The sequence below is a fragment of the Rhinoderma darwinii genome, chromosome 1, assembly GCF_050947455.1.
Source record: "Rhinoderma darwinii isolate aRhiDar2 chromosome 1, aRhiDar2.hap1, whole genome shotgun sequence".
Lineage (NCBI taxonomy): Eukaryota > Metazoa > Chordata > Amphibia > Anura > Rhinodermatidae > Rhinoderma > Rhinoderma darwinii.
Window position 1 is genome coordinate 304,693,734 of NC_134687.1, and position 21,378 is coordinate 304,715,111.

At 42.4% G+C, this 21,378-nt stretch overlaps 1 protein-coding gene across 1 annotated transcript in view; it reads right to left on the reverse strand.

Annotated features, from left to right (window-relative positions):
• CERS1 (ceramide synthase 1) overlaps positions 1–21,378 on the reverse strand; it is a 100,424-nt gene that overhangs the window by 62,555 nt on the left and 16,491 nt on the right. The window contains exons 2-3 of the mRNA XM_075825464.1: positions 10,696–10,855; positions 8,366–8,546 (exon numbers count right to left, since the gene is read on the reverse strand). Of these exons, the coding sequence (XP_075681579.1) occupies positions 8,366–8,546; positions 10,696–10,855 (341 nt within the window). The remainder of the gene's footprint in view (positions 1–8,365; positions 8,547–10,695; positions 10,856–21,378) is intronic.

Below are 21,378 nucleotides of genomic sequence, written 5' to 3' on the forward strand. Positions count from 1 at the left end.
TTTTTTATGTTATACTACTTTTGCAGAATAAAAACACTTTTGAACTAAAACAATTTTATTTTGCATGAGCCATAACTTTTTTATTTTTCAGTCAATGTCGCCATGTGAGGGCTTGTTTTTTGTGGGACTTCATTGCTACCATTTAGGGGTACATGGGACTTATTGATTAACCTTTTATTATAATATTTTTGCTGGGAATGGAAAAAAATATCAATTTTGAAGTTGTTTTTTGCATTGTTTTTTTTTTTTTACGGCGTTCACCTTGCAGTTGAAATAATATGCTAACTTTTTTGGGTCATTACTATTGCGGGATACCATATATGTGTTGTTTTTATTTTTACACTTTTACTAAATAAAACTATTTTTATAGGAAAAAATGTTGTTTTTTTTTTTTTATGTGTACGTTTTTTTAATTTATTTTTATTTCACATTACGGTAATTATTTTTTCAGTCCCACTAGGGGACTTCACTAAGCGATCTTTAAATCACAGATATAATGCTTTGGTATACTTAGTATATCAAAGCATTACTGCCTGTCAGTATAAAACTGACAGGCATCTATTAGGCCATTCCTCTGGCACGGCCTAATAGGCATATAGCCAGCAAAGGCATATAGCCCCCGGCTGCCATGGTACCCCATTAGATACCCGCAATTGGATTTGCGGGCCGCCGATGGGTGACAGAGGGAGCTCCCTCCCTCTGTAAACTAATCAAATGCAGTGGTCACTAATGACCGCGGCATTTGAGGGGTTAAATGGTCGCGATCAAAGTAAACTTCAATCGCTACCATTGGAGCCTGTCAGGAGCTGTCATCAGACACCTGTGCAGGACGTTGATTAGGCAGCCGTGAAAAGGCGGTGGCCTAGAATAAAGCCCCTTAATGACCGCCGTGAAAAGGCGTATCGGCGATCATTAAGGGGTTCAAAGCCCCAGAGTTATAAGTTAGGACTAAGCGTACATTTTGTAAGCAGGATGTTCAATAGGTGATCATTTGTAGCATTGGTGTGATCTTGGAAGGCCTATCTTAGACCACAGCATTTAGCTTCTTTCCCATGGGGAGATACGCATTGGATGATGATTATATGAAGCTGTTAAAGAGGCTCTGTCACCAGATTTTGCAACCCCTATCTGCTATTGCAGCAGATCGGCGCTGCAATGTAGATTACAGTAACGTTTTTTTTTTTTAAAAACGAGCATTTTTGGCCAAGTTATGACCATTTTTGTATTTATGCAAATGAGGCTTGCAAAAGTCCAAGTGAGCGTGTTTAAAGTAAAAGTCCAACTGAGCGTGTATTATGTGCGTACATCGGGGCGTTTTTACTACTTTTACTAGCTGGGCGTTCTGACGAGAAGTATCATCCACTTCTCTTCAGAACGCCTAGCTTCTGGCAGTGCAGACACAGCCGTGTTCTCGAGAGATCACGCTGTGACGTCACTCACTTCCTGCCCCAGGTCCTGCATCGTGTCGGCCACATCGGCACCAGAGGCTACAGTTGATTCTGCAGCAGCATCAGCGTTTGCAGCTAAGTAGCTACATCGACTTACCTGCAAACGCCGATGCTGCTGCAGAATCAACTGTAGCCTCTGGTGCCGATGTGTCCTCGCTCGTCCGACACGATGCAGGACCTGGGGCAGGAAGTGAGTGATGTCACAGCGTGATCTCTCGAGAACACGCTGTGTCTGCACTGCCAGAAGCTGGGCGTTCTGAAGAGAAGTGGATGATAGTGGATTTACTACAGCTAGTAAAAGTAGTAAAAACGCCCCGATGTACGCACATAATACACGCCCAGTTGGACTTTTACTTTAAACACGCCCACTTGGACTTTTTGCAAGCCTCATTTGCATAAATACAAAAATGGTCATAACTTGGCCAAAAATGCTCGTTTTTTAAAAATAAAAACGTTACTGTAATCTACATTGCAGCGCCGATTTGCTGCAATAGCAGATAGGGGTTGCAAAATCTGGTGACAGAGCCTCTTTAAGGTTGTATATAAAATTATGTACGATTGATGAAATCTACAGGGTGGGCCATTTATATGGATACACCTAAATAAAATGGGAATGGTTGGTGATATTAACTTCCTGTTTGTGACACATTAGTATATGGGAGGGGGGAAATTTTTCAAGCTGGGTGTTGACCATGGCGGCCATTTTGAAGTTGTCCATTTTGTATCCAACTTTAGTTTTTTCAAAGGGAAGAGGTTCATGTGACACATCAAACTTATCGAGAATTTCACAAGAAAAACAATGGTGTGCTTGGTTTTAACGTTACTTTATTCTTTCATGAGTTATTTACAAGTTTCTGACCACTTATAAAATGTGTTCAAAGTGCTGCCCATTGTGTTGGATTGTCAATGCAACCCTCTTCTCCCACTCTTCACACACTGATAGCAACACTGCAGAAGAAATGCTAGCACAGGCTTCCAGTATCCGTAGTTTCAGTTGCTGCACATCTCGTATCTTCACAGCATAGACAGCATAGCGAGATGTGCAGCAACTGAAACTACGGATATTGGAAGCCTGTGCTAGCATTTCTTCTGCGGTGTTGCTATCAGTGTGTGAAGAGTGGGAGAAGAGGGTTGCATTGACAATCCAACACAATGGGCAGCACTTTGAACACATTTTATAAGTGGTCAGAAACTTGTAAATAACTCATGAAAGAATAAAGTAACGTTAAAACCAAGCACACCATTGTTTTTCTTGTGAAATTCTCGATAAGTTTGATGTGTCACATGAACCTCTTCCCATTGAAAAAACTAAAGTTGGATACAAAATGGACAACTTCAAAATGGCCGCCATGGTCAACACCCAGCTTGAAAAATTTCCCCCCTCCCATATACTAATGTGTCACAAACAGGAAGTTAATATCACCAACCATTCCCATTTTATTTAGGTGTATCCATATAAATGGCCCACCCTGTACAAATACACAATGAAAAGTTGGAATTTTAACCACATAATCACGTTATTTTTAAAAGAATACAGATTGAAGGAAGTGAAGAGGAGTAGTCTGCAACTTTTCCTATGTATATCTGTTGCAATAAATTATCAAGCACTTTTATAATGCGCTATTTGTCATTAATTGATAACCTTATAAATTCATACATATTCAGCTGGGATGTATAAACTTATTTTCATAGAGTGGTGCAAGTTTATAGCTGACTCAGCTCATACTGTGCAGATTGTCTGGGATTTCATGCTTTGATACTTTACGTTTCTCATATCATTACATTGTCTCAATATATAGACTAAATAACATGATCATATGAGTGGACAGGTTCCTAGCTTCTAGGTGAACAACCTGACTGGCTAATAAACAGGACAGGCAGACAGATAGAACATGAAGACAGGAAAATGTGTAACATAATATGGGAAGTAAAATGGTCAGTTTGGAAAACAGACACCTTTTATTCATTTATTTAAAGAACAGTACAAATGACCAAGGGACATTCTTTACATGTGGAGAAAAGGCAACAGACATCAATATAGGAAAGGGTTCTTTACAGTTAGAGTAGTCAAGCTATGAATTGCCCTACACCAAGAGGTAGTAATGGCAGATACAATGGCAGCATTCCGAAACGGGTTAGATGCTTATCTGATGACATTGAAGTGAGGGTTATAAATGATTTAGCAATGAATGATGTATAATTAATCTTGGAAAGGTTGAACTTGAGAGACATGTGTCTCTTTCAATGCAACTATGTATATAGGTGTGAAGAGAAAATGCTTGACATGTAGGATAGAACCATAGATCCCACACCTGTAAATCTCATAAAAAAAAATCATTTTTTTTTTGTCAATAACTACCTTTCCCAACTGATGCAGGACCCTTTTGGACTTAATATTAGGGCTGATTCAGACGTGCGTGGCGTTTTTGCGCACGCAAAACACGCGGCGTTTTGCCTGCGCAAAAGCCACTTGCCTGCTCCGTGAGGCAGCATCATATGATGCGCGGCTGCGTGCTTTTCGCGCAGCCGCCATCATTATGACACGCCATTCGGATGTTTGTAAACAGAAAAGCACATGGTGCTTTTCTGTTTACATTCATCCTTTTGTCAGCTGGTGCGCGAAACAGGCAGTTCGCACGGAAGTGCTTCCGTGCGACCTGCGTGGTTTTCACGCACCCATTGACTTCAATGGGTGCGTGATGCGCGAAATACACGGCGATATTGACCATGTCGCGCTTTTTGCGCAGCGGACAAACGCTGCGGAAAAAGCACGGTCTGTCTGTACTGCCCCATAGACTTGTATTGGTCTGTGCGTGGCGCGTGAAAACCACGCGGCCCGCACGGACCCAATACACGTTCGTGTGAATCCACCCTTAAGCAATAGATCTAAAAGAAAAACATTAATAACTGAGGTGCAGGTTGTGGGGCACCTAGGAAATAGTGACCATAATGTAATAAACTTTCCCTTGACTTTCATTAGGTTATTTTGTCAAAGAGCCACAAAAACACTGAAATTCAAGAAGGTGAAATTGATCAGTTTAGAACCTCAATGTCCTCAAAGTAAGTGTACATATACTAAATGGGAAACTCTTTAAAGGCATCTTACATTTTCATTGTAAGAGGTACACACTTTTTGGGAATAAAAGGGTTAGGAACAGGAGAAAACCATTGTGGATAAATAAAATTGTAAAGGGGGCAATAAATGATAAAATGAAAGAACTTAACTACTCAAACAGGAAAGGAGTGAAAAAGAACTAAAAAGCTATAAAGTTATAAAAATTATGTTAAAAACAGGGAGAGGCAGCAAAGCTGGAGGAAGAGAGACTAAGGGTATGTTCACACGCACTAATTACGGACGTAATTCGGGCGTTTTTGCCCCGAATTACGTCCGAAAATAGCGCCTCAATAGCGCTGACAAACATCTGCCCATTGAAAGCAATGGGCAGACGTTTGTCTGTTCACACGAGGCGTAATTTACGCGCCGCTGTCAAATGACGGCGCGTAAATAGACGCCTGCGTCAAAGAAGTGACCTGTCACTTCTTTGGCCGTACTTGGAGCCGTTATTCATTGACTCCAATGAATAGCAGCGCCAATTACGTCCGTAATGGACGTGGCGTTCAAGCGCCTGCACATGCCGTTACGGCTGAAATTACGGGGATGTTTTCAAGCTGAAACATGCCCGTAATTTCAGCCGTTACGTACGCCCTCGTGTGAACATACCCTTATTGCCAAAAAAAGTAAAACTAACCGTAAAATTATCTTTAATTATATAAATAATAAAAAGGTAAAAACTGAAAGTGTTGGCCCTTTAAAAAGTAATGAAGGCGAAATTGTGGAGAGTGATGAGAAGAAAGCGAATTTACTAAACATTTTTTGTCTCCACTGTGTTCAAAGAGGAGAATGAAATGTCAGGTAAAATGCAGAGGAATAAAGAAAACTCTCTATTAAATGTTACCTGTCTAACCCAGGAAGAAGTGCAGAAAGACCTTAAATAGATTAAAATAGACAAATCACCGAGTCCAGATGGCATGCATTGCATGAATTGGTGACCATTACATATTAAACGGGAAAATACTGGGTAACACTGTCATAGAAAAAGACTTAGGAATTCTAGGTGAAATTAAACTTAAAGAGGCTCTGTCACCACATTATAAGTGGCCTATATTGTACATAATATTTTTATTTAGAAAAACTATCATTTTTGATGGAGTTATGACCTATTTTAGCTTTATGCTAATGAGTTTCTTTAATGGACAACTGGGCGTGTTTTACTGTTTGACCAAGTGGGCATTGTGGAGAGAAGTGCATGACGGTGACCAATCAGCGTCATACACTTCTCTATATTCATTTACACTGCAGATAGCGATATAGCTATATCGCTATGTGCAGCCACATACACAAACACTAACATTACTGCAGTGTCCTAACAATGAATATACATTACCTCCAGCCAGGGCGTGACGTGTATTCAGAATCCTGTCACTTCTGTAGCGTCTGTGTGAAACTACAGCACAGCACAGCACAGCGAGATCTCGCTGTAAATGACAGCTTACAGCGTAATCTCGCGAGACTACCCCTGCTATGCTGTAAATCACAGAGAAGTGCAGAGAAGAAACTCATTAGCATAAAGCTAAAATAGGTCATAACTCCATCAAAAATGACCGTTTTTCTAAATAAATAACACTGCTGTAATCTACATTACAGCGCCGATCATATTATGTACAAGATAGTGCATTTATAGTGTGGTGACAGAGCCTCTTTAACTGTAGCAACAGTGTCAGTGTCAGGCAGCTGCTGCCAAGGCAAATAAGATCATGGAAAGCATTAAAAATGTGAATGCACATTTTAAATCACAAACCATGTTAGATCGCTGCTTGTGTAATAAGGAATAATATGAAGTGGATTAGTAGTGCAGGAGTAATAGCAATGAGCTCAGCTTTTCTAATGCAACGTACTGTTCAGTTATCCACAAGGGAGGGATGATATTTAGTACAATACTCCATACATTTGGCAGATACCAGTAATAAATAGAAGCAGGCAGTACATGATCAATTTTATTTATAAACGTTACTTATAATAAATGATAAAAAATTTACATAAAAATATGTACCGTATTCTTCGGACTGTAAGACGCAGTTTTTAGCAAGATTAAATCTTGCTAAAAAGTCCCTGCACCTTCTAGACCGCAGTCACGGGACCCCTGACCGCTTCATTACTTAACCCCTTCCCGACCCATGATGTTCCCGGCACATCATGCAGCAGGCGGGGGGGGGTGTGATCGATGGAGCGGGCTCACGCGCTGAGCCTGCCCCATACACTGCAGGTGTCAGCAGCTGACATGCTGCTCTAATGGCCAGGAACAGCAATTTCGGGGTTGTGCCATAAAACACATGTATCCCCTATCACTGGGGGTCCGATAAGGAGAATGAGAACTCACCCAGAGTGCTACATGACAAGCTTTGACTTCTGTGTTCTGTGTCCAGCAGCTTCGTAGAGATGAATGGGATTCTTCTGCGCATGCGCAAGCGGCTATGTATCGATCTCTATGGAGCTGAGGAACAAATAAGCCGGACACAGAACTCGGAAGTTCAGGCTTCTCATGTAGCGCTCTGGGTGAAAAAAAATGGCTCTCAGAATGTGGTGAAACAGAATATTTTTTTTTTTAAATTTCATTTTTTATGACATTTTCAATAAAACAAAAAGAAAAGAAGCACATGTACACTCCATAATTCTTCTCAGTATTAACAATTCTAGACATTGTCATCAATTAATGAAGAATAAATTATTTTTTAAAAAATAATTATTTTCCTATTTTCTGTTGTCTAAAACCTGGGTGTGTCTTATGGTCAGGTACGTCTTATAGTCCGAAAAATACGGTCTAATAAAGGTTAATTTTTATACTCAAACTATTAGTCCTCAGTTAGTGGTGGGCTCTTTATTGGGCTGTATAATTACAGACTATTAGAAAATAAAAAGAAGATATTTATGTGCCCCTCCTTAGTAACTAGAGAGAGTTGACAAATTTGTTTGAATATGCATCAAAAGGGGCACAGATGAGAGAACATTGTTCTACCATTTTATAAATCACTAGGCAGATCACACATGGAATATTGCGTACAGTTTTGGGCACCAGTGCACAACGCGAGCTCAGGGAGGACAGAAACCTCCAGTGGAGCAGAAGGGCAGCGGGTTCAAAGGTGGGAAATTAAAGTAAAAAATGTAATGGGTGGACTACAGTTACCAGAAAGTTTGTAAAAATTAGGGCTATTTCGTTTAGAAAATAGATGACTGAAGGTTGACCTACTAACCATGTATAAATATATCAAAGGTCAATCCAGAGATCTTTCTCATGAATTTTTTATACCCAGTACTGTAACTATAACAAGGGGGCATCCTCTACATCTAGAGGAAAGACGGTTACTACAGAAATATAGAAGCGTATTCTCTACTGTAAGAGCAGTGAGACTATGTAAATTCAATGAAAGAGTTCAAAATGGGCCTAGTTGTCTTTCTTGAGCGTAATAATATTACAAGTTATGGTTACTAGATTACTGGAGATGGGTCGTTGATCCAGGGATTTATGCCGATTGCCATATTGGAGTCGGAAATAATTTTTTTTCCCTTAGATGACAAAAATTGGCTTTTGCCTCATTGGAGTTTACTTCTTACTTTGAAACAACATTGCAGTATAATAGGCTGAAGTAGATGGATGTATGGCTTTTTTTTTTTAGCCTTACAAACTACAGTATGTTGCTATGTTATTTGAACCATAAATTTCCAGGATAATCCGATTCTCTGTACATACACCCAATAGACCTGAAAATCGAATAGTCCGATATCAGTACTTTTATGTACTAAATGCACCTGGTTTTATTGTTTAGACAAATTTTAATATGACATAATACACTGGACTCACCGGAAAGCATAGGAAAAAGAAATTAGAGTGAAAGTGACCACATGATGCACTATCATTACAATAGAGTCTTTTCTCCATGCGTCCATATACAAAGTAGCATAAGTAGAGTGTGCATAGAAACTGCCTTGGATGAGATATACCAGTGCGATTTTCTTGGGAACAGCTGCTCCTGACTTCCAACCTAAACTCCACCAAATAGAAAGAAAAATTGTGTCATACTTTTTTTTATCAGCAAATGAGTTGTAAATTACAGTGGTAAAATAATATGAATAGAACACTGTCACATGCCTAAAGTGCTTAAAGGGGTTATCCTCCCATAACAACGTATCATCTATCCGCAGGATAGTGATAAGTGTTTGATCGCTGGGGTCCCATTGCTGGGACTCCCTCCGATTGTGAGGGTCCCGAATCCCCTATTTAAACAGAGAGGCGGCCACTCCATTCATTCTCTGTGGGACTCACTATGTAGTCATTTCACTCTTCTTTTTAGAAATAAACATGGATTTCCTATCTAAAAGTAGAAAAGCTATGCCCCAACAGCTAAACAAGGGCTTCCTGATGGCTGTGGATGTTGACTCTTAGTTTCTAGGCAGGGCTGAGGGGACGTAGTTTTGTACCTCCTATTTCCTCTTAAAGAGGATAAGTGAGGTTTTATACTAAAGGTGGCCATACACTTTAGAAAGCCGTCCGACAGCTATTCCTTCCGACTCTTCCGTACTCATGCATCCTCGGCTGAACATGCATGTGTTTTCAATGTAAAGAGGGGAATAAGATGCTGGCAGACACCTCTGGAAATAGCTTGTCCCCTGTGGGAATAAAGGTGCGGGTTTGTTGAAATCACACAAGATAGACGTCCAGGCCCACGAAATCAGTGGGTTAGACTAATTGTCTTCTAATGTGTATGAGTAACCCAAGTGTAACGCATTATTCAAAACAGTGGTTTACCTCATGAACCCCACAATAATGAACCCCTTAAACAAGATCATATATCTATTCAGTGTCTCTAGCAACATGAGAGCGGCTGTGCACCTTCCCCAGAAATATAGTCAAGAAAATAAAGATGGTTGTCGCAGTTGAATGATGGATGTTACTACATTGTAATTGATGTAGCAGCTCGGAGGACTTCATGAACAGTAACTGGTGAAATAGTAGAAAAATGAAGCTCTATGGATTCTGGGTAAAGTTACCCTGTGAGCTCTGTGTCAACTACCATTTGGCCTTTTTAAATGTATTTCCATAAATGTATAGTAGGCAGTTCTAAAATAGAATATCATATTGCACTAGCAAGGGCAGGTTCATTTACATACCAAACATAGCATTTATGAACATACATATATATGATATCTAGAGTAGGCTTCATAACCACATATGGTGCGCTATTCAGTAAAAAATAGCACCTGTGTATTCTGTAATTTTCACCAAGAAATAAAAGTGGATTTACACGGGCAGATATTGCCCATATTTAAGCACCTATAACGAGAACCGGAAGAGATGCTGCCGCATAAAAGATTCGATCACCTGATGAACGAGCGTTTTCCGTTCACACAGGCCAATGATCGGGTAAACGAGCGTACGAACGATCGCTTCTAATCACCGCCCTCTGTAAACAGGGCAAGATCTGATTTTTTCTGCGGCTGAATAAATGGTTACAAGTCGGCAGCACATCTCCTTACCTAAATAGAGAGATGTGCTGCTGATATGCTGCAAGTGCATGGGACCAGACAATCGCATTAACAATTGTTCGTCTGACACTTAACGATTGTTGTTCCTTGTAAATGGTGCAAACGAGCGCTGATCGACTTCCTGTATTGTCAATCAGTGCACTGCATGCTCACTGGTGAACTCTAAAAAGCGTGACCAATGATATTAGAAACGATCACAACACAACACCGTTTCTGTCAAGAGCACAGATCTGACCGCTGTCCAACCATTCACACAATGCTTTTGATGCAAGAATGCCATTCAGAATGAGTCACAGCTGACTGCTGGCATAACTTAGTGGTTTCTATCTTTCAAGTGGCAGATGTCCCCGACAGTAGACAGTGCTCCTTCGAAAAATCAGTCTTAAAATTCTGATACTATGAGAATGTCTTTCTAAAGCTCTGCATGTCTTCAATCATATAGACTGAATTATGTTACAAGCCAGTGTAAACCTTATATAAATCATCAGTGAGGTATTACAGTGTATATTCATCGGGAATCCCAGAACCTTGGTGCCTTCATGACAATGGAGGATCTACTTCTAGTACTACCTATTTATATAAAAAAGGTATTTTACTGAAACCAAAAATTTTGCATTATGTTGTTGCAGGGCGGCAATGCTTACGTACCATGGAACGTGGAAGGTGGATCATGAAAAAAGTTGTGTTCAGTGAAGAAAAGGAGGTATGAACAGTAAGACCACGAACAACTGTAGAAGAGGAGTTTCCATGCACTCTCAGGGACCTTTTCTGCTTCTCTTGGCCGCAGTTGACACCATTTACTGAATGCCTGTAGGGGAAGGCAGAAATCTTGTTAATGCGTTTATAAGGAGTGGATGGTCATGGTATGGAATATTTATGTGTCCATAAGATGTCTGTTGGTTCATTCATGAAAAAGAGCCTTGACATTAAGAATAGAACTACTCAAACTAACACACGTGATATCTGAAAGCAGTGAATAAGAGACCTCAGAATTACTGAGCTCATTTGTGTGTGCCAAATAATTCGAAGTCTGCCTTATACCCAAAGGATTAGGAGCAGAACGCAATAGATAGTTCACTGAGAGCATGATAAACGTATGATCAAGAATACCTATTTACATGTGTATTACAGGCTCTGCATATCTAAATCTGTGAGTCAAACAACATAACATGGAAATACGGTGAGGCTGAGGGTTCTGCTGTTTGCTGGCTATGTTTAGGATTGGAGGTAATCATACCTCTTGTATCCCTCAGCAGTTTCCCTGTACTGCTCTATGACCTAGGTCTAAAATTAGGATTTCGCCACTAGGAGATATAAACACCGCACTCACTGTCCACACTACAGTTCATCATGTGTTTTTGGATTTTATAAGATGTATGATATACATGTTAGACCATGTAAGTATTTGGGTGTTTTACATATATTTTTAAAAAGAAAAAAAAAACCATATCACCCATGTGAAAACCTTTCCTGGGTTTAGGGAAAAGATTTCTATGGCCATAAAAAGTAAAAATAACAAACTTTTATATATACTTACCACTGTGATTCCCACCCGTTCCCGCACCGATAGCTCTGCGGGTTCCTCTGTTCACTGCAGTATGATATACTGAAGACACATCGGTGACCTTGGTGGCTAATTGTGGCCTGCCGTGGTGACATCTCTATTGATGTCGATTTGGTGACAGGTTGTCCAGGTCCTGAGGCAACAAAACATCTCCATACCATTAAAATACTATCACCATGTTTGACACTTAATATTAAGTTTTTACTGTGCACTCCATTTCGTCTGGGGTAAAGAAAGGAGTTACACTTTTATCTCATCTGTCCATAGAGCATTATTGAGTTGTTTTTGCAAATGTGAAACGGAGATTTATGTAATTCTTGGCAGTGATTTTCACCTTGCTAGTCCCACATGAATCCTATTCTTGTTTCAAGTCTTCTCCATTTGACGGAACGGCTCACACTGTGATTCCATTGAATCTCTGAGCCTTAGAAATGGATTGTCAACCCCAAACTGATTTATTTAAAAAATGTCTTCTCATTGAATCTGACATTTTTAGTAATAATGGGATAGTGTTCCTGCAGAAAGTTTGTGGTGAACCAAGAGACGACCCAAATCGCCACAAATAGATTTCAACAGGAGGCAAAGGTGTTTTTTTTTTTTACCAGGCAGCTTTTGGCCGCTCGCGGAAGAAAAAGCAGAATGCTCTTTCTTTGAGTGGTTTTTGCCTCTGACTTCAATTGAAATCAATGGGAGGCAGAAAAAACCTGCGGCACTCGTTCGGAGCGTTTCTGACCAAAAAGCGCACACGGCTTTTGCATTAGATAAATACAGCTAAAAAAAAAACGCAGAAAAAAAGCTTTAGAAAAAACGCTGGCATTTCAACATTCTGCCTGACAAAAAAACGCTGCGTGAAATACCCCTTATTGTAAGGTTAACTATTTTAAATTATAAAAATACATTTGGCTAATTGGTTGATAACTAAATGGGCAGTTACTATTTTCACAAGAGTGATATGGGTGTTAGATAGCTGTGTTCAACAAAAAACATCACAAAAGACAAGCAAGTGGAAGATACAAAATTATATATATATATATATATATATAAGGCAAAAAATCCAAAACACAAGACAGCACTCCAAGTTCAGTGAAAAATAGGATCACTTTAATCACCCCTTGCGACGTTTCAGCCCTACTCAATGGGGCCTTTCTCAAGCAAAAGATTTTGCTTGAGAAAGGCCCCATTGAGTAGGGCTGAAACGTCGCAAGGGGTGATTAAAGTGATCCTATTTTTCACTGAACTTGGAGTGCTGTCTTGTGTTTTGGATTTTTTGCTGGCTATTTGGGACACTGGTCGTGTGTCTGAACAAGAACCTGTGCACCCGATACTGGTGATCTAATTTTAGACACAAGCTGTGGGAGAAGGGGGAAACCTGCAAGGTCATGTCACCAACATGGCGGCCATCTTAAAGGGGTTTTCCCATCAGAGACAATTATGACATATCCACAGGACCAGCATCCATCTGCGATTTATTACATAGTTACATAGTTAGTACGGCTGAAAAAAGACACATGTCCATCAAGCTCAACCAAGAGACGGGAAAAGGGAAGGAAAAATTTCTACACATGGGAGCTAATACTTTTTTGTTCTAGGAAATTATGTAACCCTTTTTTAAAGCCATCTACTGTCCCTGCTGTGACCAGCTCCTGCGGTAGGCTATTCCATAGATTCACAGTTCTCACGGTAAAGAAGGCTTGTCGCCTCTGCAGGTTGAACCTTTTTTTCTCCAGACAGAGGGAGTGCCCCCTTGTTTTTTGAGGGGGTTTTACAAGGAACAGGATTTCACCATATTTTTTGTATGTGCCATTAATATATTTATATAAGTTAATCATGTCCCCCTTAGTTGTCTTTTTTCAAGGCTAAATAGGTTTAATTCTTTTAATGTTTCCTCATAACTTAAATTCTCCATGCCCCTAATTAGCTTCGTTGGTCTTCTTTGTATTTTTTCCAACTCCAGGGCATCCTTTCTATGAACTGGAGGCCAGAACTGAACTGCATATTCTAGATGAGGCCTCACTAATGCTTTGTAAAGTGGCAATATTACATCCCTGTCCCGTGAGTCCATGCCTCTTTTAATACAAGACAATATCCTGCTGGCCTTTGAAGCAGCTGATTGACATTGCATGCTGTTATTTAGTTTATGATTTACAAGTACACCCAGATCCTTCTCAACAAGTGAATCCGCCAGTGTAGCTCCCCCTAGGACATATGATGCCTGCAGGTTGTTGGTACCCAGATGCATAACTTTACATTTATCTACATTAAACTTCATCTGCCAAGTGGACGCCCAAACACTTAGTTTGTTTAAATCCGCTTGCAATTCACGAACATCTTCCATAGACTGAACTATATTACATAGCTTGGTGTCATCTGCAAAAAGAGAAATAGTGCTATTAATCCCATCCTCTATATCATTAATAAATAAGTTGAATAATAGTGGTCCCAGCACTGAACCCTGGGGTACACCACTTATTACCGGGGACCATTCAGAGTAGGAATCATTGACCACAACTCTCTGGATACGGTCCTTGAGCCAATTCTCAATCCAATTACAAACTATATTTTCTAAACCTATAGTCCTTAATTTACCCATTAGGCGTCTATGGGGGACAGTGTCAAATGCCTTTGCAAAGTCCAAAAACACTAAATCCACAGCGGCCCCTCTGTCTAGGCTCTTCATAAAAACAGATTAGGTTAGTTTGACAACTTCTGTCCTTAGTAAAACCGTGCTGGTTGTCACTTATAATGCTATTTATTGTCACTTAATCCTGTATATAGTCCCTCAATAGCCCCTCAAACATTTTCCCCACGATGGATGTTAAGCTTACTGGTCTATAATTACCCGGGGAAGACCTAGAGCCCTTTTTGAAAATAGGCACCACATATGCGCTGCGCCAGTCCCTTGGCACTATACCAGTCACTAGAGATTCTCTGAATATTATGAAAAGGGGGACAGAAATAACTGAACTAAGCTCTTTAAGAATTCTAGGGTGTAACCCATCTGGTCCCGGGGCCTTGTGCACATTTATTTTATTTAATTTAGCTTGCACCATATCTACATTCATCCATTTCAGTATATCAACTGATATATTAACAGCACTGGCATCGGCTACATCAGCTGCTCTTTCTTCAGTTGTATATACAGAGCTAAAGAACCCATTTAGTAACTCTGCCTTCTCTTGATCCCCTGTGACCAACTCCCCATTACCATTATCTAGGGGTCCTACATGTTCAGACCTTGGCTTTTTAGCATTTATATACTTGAAGAATTTTTTGGGATTTGTTTTACTATCCTTGGCCACCTGCCTTTCATTTTGTATTTTTGCTAATTTTATTACCTTTTTACAGATTTTATTAAGCTCTTTATATTTTACAAAGGCTGCAGATGTACCCTCAGATTTGTATTTTTTAAATGCCCTTTTTTTGTCATGTATTGCCCCTTTCACAGAAGGTGTAAGCCATGTGGGATTTAATTTGAGTCGTTTATACTTGTTACCTATAGGAATAAATTTTGCACTATAATAACTCAAAGTAGATTTGAAAATCTCCCATTTATCATTTGTCCCATTATATGACATTAGTTTTTCCCAGTCTATATCCTGAATTGCAGCCCTCATCCTGGGGAATTTGGCTTTCTTAAAATTAAATGTTTTTGCCCTCCCAGCCTGTGTTTGTTTTTTACAGTATATGTAAAATATAACTATATTATGATCACTGTTACCGAGGTTTTCACGAACATTGACATTCCCAACAAGATCGGCATTATTAGAAATGACCAGATCCAACAGAGCTTCACCTCTAGTCGGGTCTTGCACAAACTGGCCCATAAAATTTTCCTGCAACAGGTTGAGGAAATGTCTCCCCTTTGCAGTTGAAGCTGAACCATGACACCAATTAATATCCTGGAAATTAAAATCTCCCATTATCACTACAGTACCCGCCTGTGCAGCCCGCTCCATCTGTTTATATAGCTGACCTTCCATCTCCTCAGTTATATTGGGGGGTCTATAGATTACACCAAAAGTAATTTTTTCAGTGTTTACCTCCCTTTCTAGTTCCACCCACAAGGTTTCAACCTCCTCACAGTATTCACCCACTATTGTCTCTTTCACACTCGCCTTCATATCATTTCTCACATACAGACATACACCACCGCCTTTCCTATTTGTCCTGTCTTTCCGAAACAGTGTAAAACCCTGTAGATTTACAGCCCAGTCATGTGAAGAGTCCAGCCATGTTTCAGCAACACCAACTATATCTATATTTTCTTCCAGTATCAAGGCCTCCAGCTCCCCCATTTTGCTTGCTAGACTTCTGGCATTTGTGAACATACACTTTAACTTGCCTGTCAGTTTTTCACTTTTATTATCAGAAATGTGATTTGACAATATATGACATATCCTTTGGATATTGAGCCAAAAATAGGAACATTTTTAAGCAGCACAAGTTCCGAGTTCCTGGTGCGGTGCACGCTGTCAAGCCAGGCAAACCTTCTCTGGCAAAATGTAATTTCCAACAAAGCAGGAGGACAACAGCACACGTCTCCAAATATTCAAAAAGGTTTTATTGTCAAAACATCTTGCGACAAACAGGCAACGTTTCGACCTGCAGTGAGTGAAGGGTCTTTCCCAAGCCTTTAAAAAGACCCTTCACTCACTGCGGGTTGGAACGTTGCCTGTTTGTCGAAAGATGTTTTGACAAAACCTTTTTGAAGATTTGGAGACGTGTGCTGTTTTCCTACTGCTTTGTTGGAGATATCCTGTGGATATGTCATAAATGTCTCTGATGTGAACAGCCCTTTAAATGCAGCCGTCTTGGATTCAACTTAAAGTGTACCTGTAAAGATAAAAAACTTTTTTATGTGTTCCTTTTAACATAATAATAAACTTTTCAATAAATTATATTTACCTTACTGCAAGCGTTAGCCTGCTATTCTGTAGTCTTCTTCTCTGTCTTGCTGCGCCTCCGTCTCTTCTACTTCGGCAGTCCCCACTCGTTGTCAATTAGAATCCGTAGCCAGCAACATCAGATGCTGGCTACAGATTCTATGCAGAACAGAGGCTGAGAGGGAGGCACCACATTGACGTGCGCACTCCCGAGCCTCCTCACTCTAGGCCCTATTCACAGCACTGCTCCCGACATCACTGTTCATATATGGATAGTGATGTCCGGAGCAGAGCTAATGTCCCGGGCAGTGCGCTAATGGAGGCTCTGCTCCGGTACACTGGCTCTGTGGAAGCCTCTAACATCACTGTCCATATATAGACAGTGATGTCAGGGGCAACCCCAGAGCCGGAGTCCCGAGTTCTGCATGGGTCTCCTGCTCTACTCCTAACATCACTGTCCATATATGGACTTTTGATATCAGGGACTTCCCCATTGCCAAGGTCCAGAAACAGAGCCGCTTATGGACAGTGATGCCATAATGAGGGTATGTCCCAGATTATTGCCGCCGTCTTGGATTCAAATTTAGTTTAGTCTGGGGGAGCTTCCATATAGTTATATAGTTTACATCGCTAAAGCTTCGTTCACATCTGCGTTGGGACTCCGTTCATGGGTCCTGTCGGAGCTTTCCGTCATGTGAACCCATGAATGGAATCCAAACTGAAATAAAGAGAAACCAAAGGTTTCCGTTTGATTCACCATTGATTTCAATGGTGACGGATCCGGTGCAAATGGTTTCCGTTTGTCACCGTTGTTTAAAGGTTCTGTCATTTTGATGGAATGCATAGCGCAGTCGACTACGGTATTGATTCCGTCAAAACCGCAGGACCCATGCACAACGGAAACCATTTGCACAAAATCCATCTCCATTAAGATCAATGGTGATGCAAACGTAAACCTATGGTTTCTGTTTGTTTGAGTTTGGATTCCGTTCATGGGTTCCCCTGATAGAAAACTCAGACGGAACCCTGGAACGGAATCCCGACGCAGATGTGAACAAATCTTTAAAAGGTCCCAGCTTCCTTCACTTCCCAGTATTCAGCGGAAATGTATTCAAAGTGAACTCCCCAAATATGTAAAGAGTTGAGATATCTACTGCTAGTGTGTGAGAAGGAAGGTTAAAAGGAATTTACAAAACAAAAAGCCCATTGTTCCAAATGAAGATTCTAAAGTGCTTAAGGAAGTTAGGTTGTTAAACATCATTCATTTTTGTTGTATGTTCTATATTGACAGCCAACGTCAGTGGTGGATATAGAACCCGATGTTCAAAGCATTTGACCATTTAAGATCTATCTATCTATCTATCTATCTATCTATCTATCTATCTATCTATCTCTGTCACGTTGGGTATGTGGACCCACTGGGCCGTACCGCCTTGACGGTATGGCAGCTGGCCAACAGGACACAGGTCACAGTCTATAGTTCGTATAGGTGTACCTGTGGTAGCTCAGACAGTAGCAAGACAGTACTTAGACAGCAGGCAGGCACCAGGCTTGGTGAAGCAAGACAGGCGTGGTATTCAGCGAAGCACGACTCCAACTCAATACGGCACTTGACCAGGATAGCACAGGATACAGGTTACAGTTAGCAGGAACACGGGAAACACTGGGAACTGGAAAACACTTAGGAGACCATTTGCATAGACAGACTAGGGTATCGACAACAAAGCTCAGGCAAGGCAGGAAGGGGCTGGGCCCTTCTTAGAGTCCAGGGTGCTCTGGGAGCAATCAGCTCAATCTCACACCTGTGTGGCTCCTTAAGGTTGGACTGAGCTCGCGAGCGCACTCTGGTAGTCACTGTGGAACAGGATGGCCGCATGTGCAGACATCTCTGCAGAGAAGGGCGTCGACAGGATGGTAAGGAGTTCGTGGTCAGCGTCCACGGACGTTACAGTATCCCCCCTCTTACGCCCCCTCCTCTTGGGACCAGAACGAGAGAGAAACTTCTTAATGAGGGTAGGAGCATTGAGATTCTCTTCTGGCTCCCAGGACCTCTACACTGGACCAAACCCCTTCCAATCCACTAAATAAAAGGTTCTTCCTCTTACTTTTTTGGTGTCCAGGATCTCCTTAACCTCAAATATCTCGGCAGAACCGCTGGGGGCAACTGCAGGGCTAAGAGTCTTAGAGTACCGGTTCAGGACCACAGGTTTCAGGAGAGAAACGTGAAAGGAGTTGGGGATCCGGAGGGTAGGAGGCAGCTGAAGCTTGTAGGAGACAGGGTTAATCTGTTGCAAGATCTCGAAAGGTCCGAGGAACCTGGGAGAAAACTTGTAAGATGGCACCCTCAGCCGGATATTTCTGGAGGACAGCCAGACCTTGGTACCCCGGAGAAAACTGGGAAGGTTCTCTTCTCCTTGTGTCTGCCTTACGTTTCATGCGGTCCAACGCCAGCAGAATGGTGAATCGGGTCTGCTGCCGAATCCGCAGGAAGTCCCTAAAAGCAGAATCAGCTGCGGGAACTTCGGACATAACGGACACCGGGAAAGGGAGTCGTGGGTGTTGGCCGTAAACTATAAAGAACGTTGTCTTTCTTGTGGACTCGCTAGTATGATTATTATACAAGAACTCAGCCCAAGGAAGAAGCTGCACCCAGTCATCATGCTGCTTGGAGATAAAGTGTCAGAGGTAGTTCTCCATGATTTGGTTGATCCTCTCGACTTGACCATTGGACTGAGGATGGTAGGCTGAGGAAAAGTCCAACTTTACATTGAGGAGTTTACAGAGGGCTCTCCAGAACTTCGAGGTGAACTGAACTCCCCGATCAGACACAATATGCCTAGGCAAGCCGTGCAGGCGGAAGATGTGTTGGATGTAGAGGGGAGCCAGTCGAGAAGCAGAATGGCGACCGTTCAGCGGAACGAAGTGAGCCATCTTCGAAAATCGGTCCACCACCACCCAGACCGCACTGCATCCCGCAGGGGGAGGCAGGTCCGTAACAAAGTCCATAACAATATGTTGCCAGGGAGCATCGGGCACAGGCAGTGGCTGGAGCAGGCCAGCCGGTTTGGAGTGGGCAACTTTATTTGCTGCGCACACCGTGGAGGAGGAGACAATGTCCATGATGTCCTTTGGCAGTGTGAGCCACCAGAACTGACGGGCAATCAGGTCTCGGGTCTTACGGGCACCCGCGTGACCTGCCAGTTTGGAACTGTGTCCCCAGCGGAGGATTCTTCTTCTGTCTGCCAGACGCACAAAAAGTCCTCCCCGGGGGAATGTCTCTAACTTGCAGAGGGTTGACAGGGATGATGCAGGATGGATCGATGATATTTTGGGGAGACTCCATAGTATCCTCTGCCTCGAACGACCTGGACAAGGCATCAGCCCTCACATTCTTGTCGGCCGGACGGTAGTGGTGCTCAAACTGGAACCGGGTAACGACTTTGGCACAGCACAGTGCTAGACCAGGAAGGTATGGATTGCTAGGAACAGGAACTGGAAACACATATAGGTACAGGGACAGGAACTGGAACAGGGACTGGAGTAGGAAAAACACTAGGAGGCCATCACATAGTCAAACTATAGGGAACACAACAACGCTCAGGCATAGAACTAGGGGGCTGGACCCCTCTTATAGTCCAGGGTACTCACGGGTCAAAGTTCGTCCATGAGGTCCGGTGCACGCGCTGCCCCTTTAAGAGCGCACCCTACGGGATCCGGCAGAGGTGAGTGGACGCGAGCGCTGGCGTCTCCTGAGGAGGAGGCTGGGGCCAGCGCTTGCTGACTCGTGGCTGCGGCTGTCAGGGGGAGGTTGGAGCTGACAGCCCGCAGCCACGGACATTACACCCAGGAAGCGCTGTATGGACCTCAAGCCTTGAGGGCGTGGCCATTCCAGGACGGCCTTTACCTTCTCAGGATCCATCTTGAGGCCTTGATCCGAGATGATATAGGCCAGGAAGGGTAGAGCATTCTTCTCAAACGCGCACTTCTCCAGTCTCTGATGAGTCATAGGATCTGGAGAAAAAAATCAAGATGTCATTAAGACAGACCACAACACAAACATAGAGGAGGTCACGTATGATGTCATTAACAAACTCTTGGAGACCGCGGGAGCATTACACAGGCCGAAGGAAATTACTAGATATTCATAGTGTCCGTCACGAGTGTTAAATGCCGTCTTCCATTCGTCACCCCGGCGAATCCGGATTAGGTTGTAAGCCCCACGCAGGTCTAGCTTAGAAAAAATCTTGGCTCCTCGTATGCGATCAAACAGTTCAAAAATCAATGGCAACGGATATCGATTCTTTTACCGTGATCTGCTTGAGACCCATGTAGTCGATGCAAGGACGCAGAGAACCATCCTTTTTCTTGAGAAAGAAGAACCCGGCTCCTGCCAGGGAAGAAGACTTCCGTATGGAGCCCCTCTCTAAGTTCTACTTAACATAGGCGGACATGGACTGAGTCTCTGGCAAGGAGAGAGGATATACCCTACCACGGGGAATGGATGCACCAGGTATCAGCTCGATAGGACAGTCATAAGCCCAGTGTGGGGGCAGGCTGCGGTTGAGACACTCGGAAACTCACTGGAGAACCTCTCCAGAATTCCAGTCCAGGACTGGGGCATGTAGTCGGAGCCAGGGCAGGCCCAGCAGCACAGGGTTGATGGCTTTAGCCAGGACAAAGAACGAGATGAGCTCGAATTGGAAGGCTCCCACTTGGAGCCTCAGCGGCTTGGTCACAGTTACAACCGGGTCTGGCAGAGGTAGTCCATTCACAGATGCAACCATCAAAGGCCTCTCCAGAGGGGTTGTGGGCAATTGGAGAAGATCCACCAGGTCTCTTCGAATGAAATTAGCAGCGGATCCAGAGTCCAGATAAGCAGAGACC